Raw genomic sequence first — 13964 nt, forward strand, 5'->3', positions numbered from 1 at the left:
GAACTTACTTAGCTATTAACATATCAGGCTATTCTAGACAGATACAGTAACTAGCTTGCTACAGTAGTCTTTCATGTTTTTTTTAAGAGTATGACACTGCCAACATTGACATGGAAATCCGGAATATGTTAACACCCAATCCGCAATTTACACACACACGGATTCTAGACTATGCCGAAAAGTGTACCTGTGCGATTGATGACTTCAAAATGCACATCAGACTGAAAAGGAGCACCTTCCAAACCCTCTGCGAGGAAACAGCTACCCAAATAACCAACCAGGCAGTCGGTCGGCCATCCATTGTAGCAGACTAACAGCTCATGATTGTTCTGTGGTTACTAGGAAATCAGGGGTCATTCAGGTGAATATTGTTGTGCCATTATAAACCAATCATGATCATGGATGTGATCAGGTACAGAACTTGACACAATTATGCCCAAATCTACAGTACCACACACAACGTCATAACGAGCCAACTCCATCACAGCAAGCTACCGTAGTCCATACACGTGCACAGATCAACAACATACAATTATAGACCTAGCTACTTTAAACACTGTAATAAGTTGTCATAATGTCCAGACAACGGGTAATCAGGGCCACAAGACTGTTACTCACGCATTTAAAAATATATAATAAAATGAACGGCAAGCCATCTGCAATAAAACTTATCAGAAATCCATCCTGCTAAATGGTCGATCGGTTTTGTTTACATGATATTGACAAGACCTTTCAACTGTCACAACGTATTAATAGGCACATGGTAGCGCTGACGCATTTATTTGGTTTTGAATTTTATTTTCATGGTATTACAGAATTTGGCAGATCATGATTGGTAGTACATTCCAGCACAGTAGGTGGCGGCATGCACTTTAAACGTTTGTTTGTGGACCGCCATGATAGCATAGAAGAAGAAGGTTCTTTCTTTCAGGCGTCGTGAGGCCAGCTAGCGATTAGCAATGGATACAAAAATATCTGGGAAGAGTTTTCGCGTAAGCGACGGAGACTGGATTTGCCCTGATAAGAAGTAAGATAACGAACAAGCTACATTTTGAGCAGACATGTTGTTGAAGCATTCAAATAAAATGTTAGGCTTGCTGTGTCTAGCTTTCACCACATGTTAGCGAAACGTGAATTAGCTAGCTAACGTTACAAAGGACAAGGCCCAAAACTATTTGATATTTTAGCTACCTTGATACTAAAATCTAAAATTACTAACGGTAGTTATAGCTAGCAACAATTATAGTTGCTAACGTATCTCGTTAGCTGTATTGTTAACCAGAACTCACTAGCTAGCCAGCTAACGTTACGTGTGTGCAGCCAGTGCATATAAAATCGTTTGCGAGCCTAACTCCCCTTGATGTGTGGTGCTGCTTGTTGGGCAACTAACCCCGATGTTCAATGAAAGAAGGATGGCTTGCTAGCACACACTAGCGACACTTCCTAGTGTTGGCTAGTTAGTTAACTAACGTTAGTTATGTCAACACTGGTTTAATTTTAGCCAGTGATAATGATAAGTGGGGCTTTAACTTTAGATGGTGGCTCGCTATTGTTGGTCAATTATTTGTCCACTCGACACAATTTTACAGTTATACTTTAGTCATTTAGCAGACGCTTTTATCCAGAGTGACTTACAGTACCGAGTGCATACATTTTCATACTGGTTCCCCGTGAGAATCGAACCCACAACCCTGGCGTTGCAAATGACATTCTCTACTAAGTGGCCCACACTGTACGATAACATTTTCTCTATCACTAATTCAAGTGATACAAGCTAGCTAGCTAACCAATTCGTATTGAAATAAATAAAAAATCCTATGCCCCGGGGCTTTCCTCTTCCCAGCACACAATTTTCTATTAACAAATCCGTGTACCAACATTTGTCCGACCGCCTTGATTCGGTCTTATGTAGCAACATTTGAAACTGTGTTTACATTGGATAAAAGCAGAGACACAGAGCTACACAAGTGTATTTCATATACTTCATTAGAGTAACAATGGGGAAAGTAAATTCTGCTTTGAAAGATGATAAACTTGTAACCTCACTTCTGAAAAAGTGGCCTTTGGATTTTTTGGGGTACCTACTGAAGCGCTCTTCATTGTGTACACCCATTCAGCATCGTTCACACCCTCTTTAAGCTTTAGCCCTCACCCAAACGGACCATTTTACTCGCCCTAGTAGAACTGGTTAGGCTGTTTTCGTGTTATCCAGAGTGTTGGTGACTAACTGCTGCTGGCAACAATTTAATTACGATTTTAGCCGACGTTTACTGACACTGGACATATTCAATGGGTGTTGAGTGTACGTAAATTAGTTATTCTGCGTTCTGGCACACTTGGATGCGAGTGCTCTGAAATAGGAGTAGATGGCCAAACTGAATTTATGAACGCACCCAAAAGGGTTACGTGCATAGTGGAATCTTTTGTTAGTTAGCTAAACAATGAACCATAATCCCAACTCATGTTACTACCCTGCATGAATTTGCAGGTCGCTAACCAACCAGGTTCAATGTTAGCTAGCTAACATTAGGCTATAACTAGCCAAGCAAATGGCTCTGAGATACGAATAATAAGATCATAGACGTAATGTTAGTTAGTGAGACAGCCAGCTAACGGTACACTTGAACTAGCTAACGGTACACTTGAAATTAACTTTCACTTTCTGTCCGTTAGAAATGTGTAATATCTGAATGTAGACTCTTATCCGTATACATCATGGGTGGACTCATCTCCTGTCGGATTCCGTGGTTGCCCTTAGTTTCAAGATGTAATCCGGAGATGGAGAAAACACCTATCATACTCGAATTCCACTTTTTTCAAAACTTGGTCCTCCAGAAAGTGGAGAGCAACACTTATTCAGTTTTACTAAGTTTAAAAAATAAAAATAAAAAAAATTAAATGCCGCACTAGACAGGATTACCTTGACATACTGACCAGCTCAAATAGAGGCGTGCTATAATGCAGACCAATCCAAACGCATCTAGGCATGTCCAGCCCACTCATTATCTCAGCCAATCATGGCTAGTGGGAACTTTGCTGCCTTTTTCTGTGGCTAAACCAACTAGGCTTGTAATTTTAACAATTGTATTTGTATTTACAGATGGCATACAAGTTTGTTATTAAGGCACATTAAATTTCACATGTTTGAGAAGGCATTTCTGCCATTTTTAAAAAATGTTTGATCATTTTACGATCCTGCGTAAAAAATAAGTGTTTGTTTTTTGGGCATAGGGCTTGGGCTCAACTCCCACATAACCAGTCACATTTATTTATTTTGCAATGGATCATTTTTATTAATCAGTTATCTAATCAAGGCAGGGCCCCCACACTTACCCACGTGTGGGCCCCCTACCTCATCTCCCCATCTGACAATTAGCAGAGCGGCAGCAGCTGTCTACACTTTTTGAGACAGGCTCCTGAATCCTGCTGTGGTTGGCGGTTGCTATGTATGTGTGTATGTATATATGTGTGTGTGTGTGTATGCATGTATATCTATATACACATGTGTGTGTATATATCACACACAGTGCATTCGGAAAGTATTCAGACCCCTTCATTTGTGACTCATTTCAGGAAACTAGGATTATGTCAAGGGTCACTACTTTACAGGAGAGCAGTTTGAACCCAAAATGTATTATTTATTTTTTTTGCAGAAATGCTTTCTAGAACATGTGAACTTTCATGTGCCTTAAAACCTCTAATGGATAGGGGAGACGCTAGCGTCTCAACTGGCCAATAGCTGGGGGAAATGCAGAGCGCCAGATTCAAATAAAATGCTATAAAATTCAAACTTTCATTAAATCACACATGTAAGATACTCAATTAAAGCTACACTCGTTGTGAATCCAGCCAACATGTCAGATTTTAAAAATGCTTTTCGGCGAAAGCATAAGAAGCTATTATCTGATATCTGACCCTGCACCATCTGCACTAGCAGTAAACAAAGGAGCTAGCATAGCAGGCGCTACACAAAACTCTGAAATAAAATATAAAACATGCATTACCTTTGACAAGCTTCTTTTGTTGGCACTCCAATATGTCCCATAAACATCACAATTGGTCCTTTTGCTCGATTTATTCCATCCATATATATCGAAAATGTCAATTTATAAAGCGCGTTTGATCCAGATAAAAACAGCTTACAAAAACGCAACGTCACTAGAAAATATTTTAAAAGGTGCCTATAAACTTTGCCAAAATATTTCAAACTACTTTTGTAATACAACATTAGGTATTTTTAAACGTTAATAATCAATCAAATTGTAGACGGGGCAATCTGTATTCAATACAGGAAAGGAAAGAAACCAGCACTGCTTTTCACGTCTTGCGCAACTCACAAGAGTGTCCCCAGTTCCGAGTTGACCTACTTCTTCATAGCACAAAGGAATAACATCAACCATATTCCAAAGACTGGCGACATCCAGTGGAAGCGGTAGGAACTGAAAATAGGTTCCTATTAAATATCCAATGGCAAAGACAACATAGGGAACAGAGAGAAAATAAATAAAAAATCTTTACAGTTAGTCCTCTGGGTTTTGCCTGATACATAAGTTCTGTCATACTCACAGACATGAGTCAAACAGTTTTAGAAACTTCAGAGTGTTTTCTATCCAACTATATGAATAATATGCATATCTTATATTCTTGGCATGAGTAGCAGGAAGTTGAAATTGGGCACGCTATTTATCCAAAAGTGAAAATTCTGCCCCCTAGCTTTAAGAGGTTTAAAGGCACAGTCAACTTAGTGTATGTAAACTTCTGACCCACTAGAATTGTGATGCAGTGAATTATAAGTGAAATCTGTCTGTAAACAATTGTTGGAAAAATGACGTGTCATGCACAAAGTAGATGTCCTAACCGACTTGGCAAAACTATAGTTTGTTAACAAGAAATTTGTGGAGTGAATGAAAAAATAGTTTTAATGACCACAACCTCAGTGCATGTTAACTTCCGACTTCAACTGTATATAGGGCATCAGCCTGTAATGTGATAGTGATGTCTATTTAATTCTGATGGCCTTGAGCTTGAAGCTGTTTTCAGTTTCTCGGTCCCAGCTTTGATGCACCTATACTGACCTTACAGGTGACAACCTCATGAAGCTGGTTGAGATAATTCCAAGAGTGTGCATTGCTTTTATCAAGGCAAAGGTTGGCTACTTTGAAGATTCTCAAATTTAACAACTATCTAGATTTGTTGAACCCTTTTTTGTTGTTGTTAGGTTTTACTACATGATTCCATATGTGTTATTTCAGTTTTGATGTCTAGTAGTAAAGATAAAAACCCTTGAATGAGGTGTCCAAATTTGACTGGTACTGGGGTGTGTTCAAAAGTTTGGGGTCACTTAGAAATGTCCTTGTTTTTGAAAGAAAAGCAATTGTTTTTGGTCCATTAAAATACCATCAAATTGATCAGAAATACAGTGTAGATGTTATTCATGTTGTAAATGACTATTGTAGCTGGAAACGACTGATTGAAAAAAAAAATGAATATCTACATAGGCGTACAGAGGCCCATTATCAGCAACCATCACTCCTGTGTTCCAATGGCACGTTGTTAGCTAATCCAAATTTATCCTTTTAAAAGGCTAATTGATCATTAGAAAATTATTTTGTAATTATGTTAGCACAGCTGAACTTAAGCTAATTAAAGAAGCAATAAAACTGGCCGCCTTTAAACTAGTTGAGTATCTGGATCATCTGCATTTGTGGGTTTGATTACAGGCTCAAAATGGCCAGAAACGAAGACCTTTCTTCTGAAACTCGTCAGTCTATTCTTGTTCTGAGAATTATAGGCTATTCCATGCGAGAAATTGCCAAGAAACTGAAGATCTCGTACAACACAGGGTAGCCTAGTGGTTAGAGCGTTGGACTAGTAACCGGAAGGTTGCGAGTTCAAACCCCCGAGCTGAAACGGTACAAATCTGTCGTTCTGCCCCTGAACAGGCAGTTAACCCACTGTTCCCAGGCCGTCATTGAAAATAAGAATTTGTTTTTAACTGACTTGCCTGTTTAAGTAAAGGTAAAATATATATATTTTTTTTAAACACTGTGTACTAATCCCTTCACAGAACAGCGCAAACTGGCTCTAACCAGAATAGAATGGGAGGACAAGTACATTGGTGTCTAGTTTGAGAAACGGATGCCTCACAAGTCCTAAACTGGCAGCTTCATTAAATAGTATCCGCAAAACACCAGTTTGAACGTCAACACTGAAGAGGCGACTCCGGGATGCTGGCTTCTAGGCAGGGGTTTGTTATGATCAAATAGCCTTTTTAAAATGAAAGCTTTGGATTAGCTAACACAACGTGCCATTGGAACACATGAGTGATTGTTGCTGATAATGGGCCTGTGTACGCCTTTGTAGATGTTCCATTAAAAGTCTGCTGTTTCCAGCTACAATAGTTATTAACAATATCTACACTTTCTAATCAATTTGATGGTATTTTAATGGACAAAATTGTGCTTCTTTCAAAAACAAGGACATTTTTAAGTGATTCCTCTTCTTCCTCCTCACTGGCTTCAGACCCAGTAAACCCCTGCATTATATGGCCATGGCCTCAAGGAGTGTTGATTGACATTCTGTGTTTCAAAATGCAGAAGTATCGATCCAAAATAAAAAGTTAATGGCTTCACTGTCCTGTCTCTGTACAGTAAAATAATTGTTGTATTGTGCTTTATGTAGGGTGTCCAAAAACGCAGGAACATTTTACCCATTGTTCAAAAGAGTTGTTTTTGATTGGACATGTGCTCATTTTGACACATTATTTTCCTCTAGGTGTGGAAATGTGAACTTTGCAAGAAGAACGAGCTGTAATAGATGTGGCAGTGGTAAGTTATGTCTCTTTATGACCCAGTACTACACTTACTACCCTGTCATGACTCTTTACACTTGTCAAGATGAATCGCTCCACAAATGTACAATCGTTTGGTTGGAGGAATAGAGATTCATTGTGATGAGACTTACAGTTGTAAATGCTGGTTCTCTTGATGTCAGTCAGCCTGTAAAGAAATCTGTGAGTCCATCAGAAAAGTAACCACTGACAATTCATGTTAGGCGGTTTCAAGGAATAACATGACCAGGATTTGTTTCACTGACTTCGGAGTCAAAGGATTGTCACACCAATGTGAATCCCTATCTATCCAAAACAGAAAAGACAACGGAGGCAAAGATGATGAAAGCAGGAGGGACAGAGATTGGCAAGACCCTGGCTGAGAAGAGTCGGGGCCTCTTTAGTGCAAACGATTGGCAGTGTAAAACGTAAGTGATTAAACTTTGACTCGTGCATGGTGGATCTTGACACGGGTTATGCTTTGACTGTCTGATAAGCACATGATTGTATTCCTTTTTAATATATAGCTGCGGCAATGTGAACTGGGCCAGGAGGTCTGAGTGCAACATGTGTAACACACCTAAATATGCCAAGCTCGAGGAGAGAACAGGTACATTACACAACACTGCCCTAGAAGTTTTCTGCCATGTTTTGAAATGCATTGCCTCCTTGGATATTCCTAGTTAATTCTTAATTCCATTGCCCTTTCCTGTTATCAGGATATGGTGGAGGATTCAATGAGAGGGAGAATGTGGAGTACATTGACCGAGAGGAATCTGATGGAGAATACGACGAGGTGAATCTCTTTTAAGAAGCCACACTATGGGCTTATAACTGTCAAGTAAAACTGGTTTATGATTTGGTCTACTTCAGACAACAATGTATGTTGCCATTCCGTTTACACTAATACTTTTGGATTTCAATATCTGCCAGTTTGGGAGGAAAAAAAAAAAGTACCGTGGGAAACCTGGTAGCAGGTCTTCCTCGAAGGAGAGTGAAAAGAAGGCGGAACCAGTGAAACCAGAAGAGGAGGAGGAGGAGGAGGATGACGACGAAGAGGAAGGAGACCTTTCAAAATACAAACTAGATGTGAGGACATGGTCCCTGAGATGGGGAAATAAAATGCAACCTGCATTAACTGAACAAGTTTGGGGGCAATATGGCTCTTTTCCATAGCTTAACATTCTTGTCCAATATCAGTATGCAGCACAATGTGGAGAACCCACATTGCATCAGAAAGCTCGCAACACGAGTTGTTAATAGGCCATATTGCAGTAAAATATTGTGCAACGTTAAAGAAAAATTAGCTTCTTATTGGTCACTTTCAGAGAGGACCTCAGTTACAAACAGGGATGGAAGTGTCCATAACCTTAAAGTTAAAAATATAATTTGTACCTAGTTAGCACCACACCGCTATATTTTGAAACCGTGATCTCTGGTTCCCCAGGATGAGGATGACGACGACGACGATGATGCGGACTTGTCAAAGTACGATCTGGATGCCAGTGGTGATGAGGGGGAGAAGGACAAGCCAGTCGCAATAAAGGATAGCACCCCAGGGTCTTCCCAATCCTCCTCGGGCTCCTCCAGCTCTCGGTCCAGGTCCAGGTAAAAGGGTACAGGTCAAGGGTAACTCCAGGCAAAATGTCAGTATCAGCTCAATATTCCTTATAACCTGTTGATCCTCATGAATGATGTACTTTTGTGCTACTTTTTTTTATCCTGTTTTGTCTTTTAAGTGATTCAGTATGTGTGTGGGTTTATCCCCTAATCGTAATGTGAAAAAGGGTACTTGTGCTTATTTGTACACTGAACAAAAATCTAAACGCAACAATTTCTAAGATTTTATTGAGTTACAGTTCATATAAGGAAATGTCCATTTAAATAATTTCATTAGTTCCAAATCTATGGATTTCACATGACTGGGAATACAGATACCTTTAATAAAATAAAAAAAATAGATTGGGCGTTGATCAGAAAACCAGTCAGCATCTAGTGTGACCACCATTTGCCTCATGCAGTGCGATACATCTCCTTCGCATAGAGTTGATCAGGTTGTTGATTGTGGAATGTTGTCTCACTTCTCTTCAATGGCTGTGCCAAGTTGCTGGATATTGGCGGGAACTGGGACACTCTGTTGATCCAGAACATGCCAAACATGCTCAATGGGCCACATGTCTAGTGAGTATGCAGGCCATGGAAGAACTGGGACGTTTCCAGGAGTTGTATACAGATCCTTGCGACATGGGGCCGTGCATTATCATGCTGAAACATGAGTTGATGGCGGAGGATGAATGGCACGACAATGGGCTTCATGATCTCGTCACGGTATCTCTGTGCATTCAAATTGCCATTGATAAAATGCAATTGTTTGTTGTCCATATCTTATGTCTGCCCATACATGACCCCACCGCCACCATGGGGCATTCTGTTAACGACGTTGAAATCAGCAAACTGCTCAACCTACACCACGCCATACACACTGTTTGCCATTTGCCCGGTACAGTTGAAACTGGGATTAATCCGAGAAGAACACACTTCTCAAATGCATAGCCATCGAATGAGCATTTGCCCACTGAAGTTGGTTATGACGCAGAACTGCAGTCGGGTCAAGACCCTGGTGAGGACGACAAGATGTAATTCGGAGTTCGTTTCTGACAGTTTGTGCAGAAATTCTTTGTTGTGCAAACTCTTTCTTCAGCTGTTGGCTGACTCGTCTCAGACAATCCCGCAGGTGAAGCCGGAAGTGGAGGTCCTGGGCTGGCCTGGTTATACGTGGTCTGCGGTTGAGGCCGGTTGAACGTATTCCCAAATTCTCTAAAATGGTAGAGAAAATAACAAATTATTTGGCAACAGCTCTGGTGGAAATTCCTGCGGTCAGCATGCCAATTGCACGCTCCCTCAACTTCTGTGGCATGACACAACTGCAAATGTTTTACCTTTTAGTGTCCCCAGCACAAGGTGCACCTGTGTATGATCATGCTGTTTTAATCAGTCTTGATAGTCCATCCACCTGACAAGTGTGGCATGTCTTGACAAAGGAGAAATGGTCACTAACAGGGATGTTAAAAAAAAAAAAATTGTAAGCAAAATTTGAAACTTTGTATATGGAACATTTCTGGAATATTTTTCAGCTCATGAAACATGGGACCAACACTACATGTTGCGTTTATATTTTTATTAAGTATAATCTGTTTTTTGTAATTTGTTTCAAATAATGGTTTCAGATATGTTATTGATTTCTGTATTGCGGTTAATTGGTTACAAAGTGAAGGTTACTGCCATGACTTAAAAGTTGATACAACAATGTAAGATGGCATATGACATCAAAAGGCAAGGGGGGGGACTGGGCATATTCACTAGTGTGCATCTTTTCATGCTTTAGAATGGTTGGTTAATGCTTGCCAGTTTAATACTTGGTTTATTGTTGATTGACCTTTTTATTTTACCTTGAATTAGATACTTAAAAAAAATGAATCCCTTGTATAGTCCAGTTTTAGATAAGTTGATTTCTCACAAATGGTCCAAAGTAGCCAGTGATCATTGGTTTATGTGCAACATTGATCTCTTTTGCCATTGACTGACTGTTAGTGTAACTTGTTTGTTATCATCAATGTGCATGCCCCTTGTTTTTCACTCTTTAGATAATATTGTTACATTTCTTGTTTTCTATTTTTCAGATCCCAATCTAGAAGCTCATCCAGTTCCAGATCTCGCTCCAGTTCCCAAGAGCGAGGCCGGTCTCGCAGGTCCAACTCCAGGTGAATGAGGTGACATGCACTCCCCTTAGGAGAGAGTGTATGTGACTGGGCAGAATGTTCCAGAAACCATGTTGCCCTATTTAAAGTGTAGAAGAGGCTGTGCATTGATGACCTCAAATCCTACAGTTTCTCCATATACGGTTCCTTCCTTGGATGTCCCCAATTTAATTATGGAAAGTGTCACAACATAATGACAAGTTTGTCCCTGTTTCTGAACAACTATTTCTATGTCCGTTGGTCTTTTTCATATCCATTTAAGGCTGCGTCCCCAGTGTTTCACTTCCTGTGCATTCGGAAAGTATTCAGACCCCTTGACCTTTTCCACATTTTGTTACGTAATAGCCTTATTCTAAAAAGGATTCAATTGTTTTTTTCTCATCAGTCTACACTCAATACCCCATAATGACAGAGCAAAAATAGGTTGTTATTAAATGCACTAAAAATAAACTGGTATCACATTTACATAAGTATTCAGACCCTTTACCAAGTACTTTGTTGAAGCACCTTTGGCAGCGATTACAGCCTAGAGTCTTCTTGGGTATGATGCTACAAGTTTGGCACACCTGTATTTTGGGAGGTTCTCCCTTCTCTGCAGATCCTCTCAAGCTCTGTCGGGGTGGATGGGGAACGTCGATGCACAGCTATTTTCAGGTTTCTCCAGAGATGTTCAATCAGCTTCAAGTCCGGGCTCTGGCTGGACCACTCAAGGACATTGAGACTTGTCCCAAAACCATGTCTGTGTTGTCTTGGCTGTGTGCTTAGGGTTGTTGTCCTTTTGGAAGGTGAACCTTCCGTTTTAAAAAAACTTAAAACTTCTTCCGTTTTAAGAATGGAGGCCACTGTGTTCTTGGGGCCCTTCAATGCTGCAGAATTTTTTTTTGCTACCCTTCCCCAGATCTGTGCCTCGACACAATCCTGTCTCGGAACTCTATGGACATCATGGTTTACTTTTTGCTCTGACATGTCCTGTCAACTCTGGGACCTTATATAGACAGGTGTGTGCCTTTCCAACCAATTGAATTTACCACAGGTGGACTCCAGTCAAGTTGTAGAAAAGTCTCAAGGATGATCAATGGAAACAGGATGCACCTGAGCTCAATTTCGAGTCTCATAGCAAAAAGTCTGAATACTTATGTAAATAAGGTATTTCTGTTTTTATAAATTTGCAAACATTCTTTTAAAAAAAAAAAACGTTTGCTTTGTCGTTGTTGGTTATTGTGTATAGATTGATGGAAATGTGTTTATTAAATTTTAGATTAAGGCTGTAATGTAACAAAATGTGGATAAAGTTAAGGGGTCTGAATAGTTTCCGTATGCACTGTACCTGGTTTGTTATTGTTTTTGCCTCACTGATTACTTGATTTATCTCTACAAAAGCTCCAGGTCTGGAAAGGTCTCTTCTCCCAGGAAGAGGACTCGCTCGCCCTCCTCCTCACCAGAGAGAGAAAAGAAGCGTAGTCGCTCCAGGTCCTCATCTGGAGAGAGGAAAAAAAGGCGCTCTAGATCACGATCGTCCGAAAGGTTTGGGTTTCTGTGGAATACCGCAAATGGTGTACTGAATATTAGCCTTGCCATCTACTACCCTTTTCACTACGAGAGTCAAGATTTTGATGTGACTTACTACAGTACCTTATCTTAATGCTGTAATATCAGGTGCATGTGTTGAATTTAAGCCTTAGTTAGAGGGTCGTGCCTGTCCACCCTACTCACCTCTCTGGTATTTTGTTTCGTTTCAGGCGCCGTGGCCAGTCCTCTGGATCTTCCCATTCTGGCTCAAGTTCAAAACAGAAATAAGTTTAAAGCAACCCGTAAAACGGGAAAAAGGAATCTTAATGCCAGTGAATAATGTTTAAAAAAAAAAAAGAAACAGGACAGATCCGTTCATTATGCTGTTCATTTTACCAGAGCTTTGCAGTACACAACAAATATTTTCCTTAAAAAAAGAAAATAGTGACATGTCTCTTTTTACCATTCATTACATGCTGCCTTTTTAGAGCTCACTAAGCTCCCTGTCTGTATCAAAGTGTGTAACTTTAGGTGTTCAATAGGCTTATGGTGTCTGGTCCTTTTTGTTGTTGTTGAAACAGAATAATATTGAAGAGGCAACATCCCATTTTAATCCAAACTGCACAATATCATGGCAGGAAACATTTTAATCCAGTCATTGTTAGGTTTTGAGAAATGAAAATAGCATAGAATGAACTTTCATTTTTTACCAAGGATGTTTTACAGATGTTGGTCTTAACCCCTGATTTTCAGTGATTCGGGAACATTCTTGTGTGTGTGTGAAATTGTATAAGTGAGGCAAAAATGACCAACTCGGGTCTGTAAAACCATCTTGAAATATCTATTGTGTTCACCAATAAGCTTGCTAAACTAATTTGATGTCCTGTTAAGTCTTTTCTATGTTTTGAGGTAAAGTGAAGGTAAGTATTTTTCTTTACTTTCTGATATTTCTTGTTTTAAATAAGTGCAAGGTATTCCAATGGTGTTTTAGGCTTAAGAAATAACCCTAAACGATGTGGTACTGACAGTTGTTAGGCCACCAATGACAGTTGAGGTAAAACTAAGTATATGTCTTACAGTAATTCATGTTTAGAGCCTATAAAATCACTACTCAACTTTGGTAAGTGTGTATGTGAAACTCAACAGGATTTCATGAAATTACTTTTTCTATTGTGAAAGCTAAAATCTTTTTGCTTTGTTTCTCTGCTCTGTTGTATACTCAAACAGTTCATGATTACTGTGCAGTAAGGATTAATTTAAAAACATATATTTTTTTCTCTTCAAAATGACAGTATCAATAGAATGTGTTAAGATCTCGATCTCTAAAAATAAACAAATGTAAGCAGCATGAATAAAATCCCGTCAATCATTGCCGTGCTATTTTTAAATGCAAAACTCACACGGTGTGAATGTCAGGAGACCATTTTTAAATGACAGTAGTGTGCCCGATCTAGGCCTGTGTAAACGTAATACGGTGGGAAATGTATCACTGGTTGTCGCAATAATCACCTACCACAGGTGAGACTGAGCGTTATGCGATCCATGATGCACGCGGATGCATCCTCGTGGGGAAAGTATGCAAATTATTGGCGCTTTCAAGACAACCGGGAACTCAGAAAAAAAGAGTTCAAATCACGATCAGTGATCTTCAAGTCGGAAAGTCAGCGCTCTGGAAAGATGCCCGAGTTTCCGATTTGAGAATCCGAGTTGGATGACTTCAAAAGTCAGATTTCCCAGTTTTGAACCCCACTGTACGGATTAATCCTATTTTATTGACGTTCAGTCTTGTCTTTTAGGTGGCACTTAAAATACTAGCAGACTAAATTATGGAGCCCACTTAATTTTCAGACCAGATCATATCGTCCAGG

The 13964-nt window shown here is 39.7% G+C and overlaps 1 protein-coding gene across 2 annotated transcripts; it reads left to right on the forward strand.

Annotated features, from left to right (window-relative positions):
- Positions 1–882: 882 nt before the first annotated feature.
- On the forward strand, positions 883–13453 carry LOC139406839 (zinc finger, RAN-binding domain containing 2). 2 transcript variants are annotated; one of them, XM_071149919.1, is made up of 10 exons: positions 883–1027; positions 6775–6827; positions 7149–7257; positions 7357–7439; positions 7549–7625; positions 7763–7918; positions 8277–8437; positions 10510–10590; positions 11968–12111; positions 12327–13453. In XM_071149919.1, the coding sequence occupies exons 1-10, from the start codon at positions 960–962 to the stop codon at positions 12382–12384; spliced, it is 990 nt and encodes a 329-aa protein (XP_071006020.1). In that variant the 5' UTR covers positions 883–959; the 3' UTR covers positions 12385–13453. The 2 variants fall into 2 exon arrangements, with proteins under 2 accessions (XP_071006020.1, XP_071006019.1); XM_071149918.1 differs by having other exon boundaries at positions 887–1027; positions 11968–12457.
- Positions 13454–13964: the final 511 nt, after the last annotated feature.

This window comes from Oncorhynchus clarkii, chromosome 4, assembly GCF_045791955.1.
Source record: "Oncorhynchus clarkii lewisi isolate Uvic-CL-2024 chromosome 4, UVic_Ocla_1.0, whole genome shotgun sequence".
Lineage (NCBI taxonomy): Eukaryota > Metazoa > Chordata > Actinopteri > Salmoniformes > Salmonidae > Oncorhynchus > Oncorhynchus clarkii.

Excerpts from the sequence above, each read along its gene's own strand:
- LOC139406839 (XM_071149918.1), top strand. The coding sequence starts at position 960 with ATGGATACAAAAATATCTGGGAAGAGTTTTCGCGTAAGCGACGGAGAC. Across the intron at positions 7,258-7,356 it reads AACGATTGGCAGTGTAAAAC|CTGCGGCAATGTGAACTGGG; the intron begins GTAAGTGATTAA and ends TTTAATATATAG. Across the intron at positions 7,626-7,762 it reads CTGATGGAGAATACGACGAG|TTTGGGAGGAAAAAAAAAAA; the intron begins GTGAATCTCTTT and ends AATATCTGCCAG.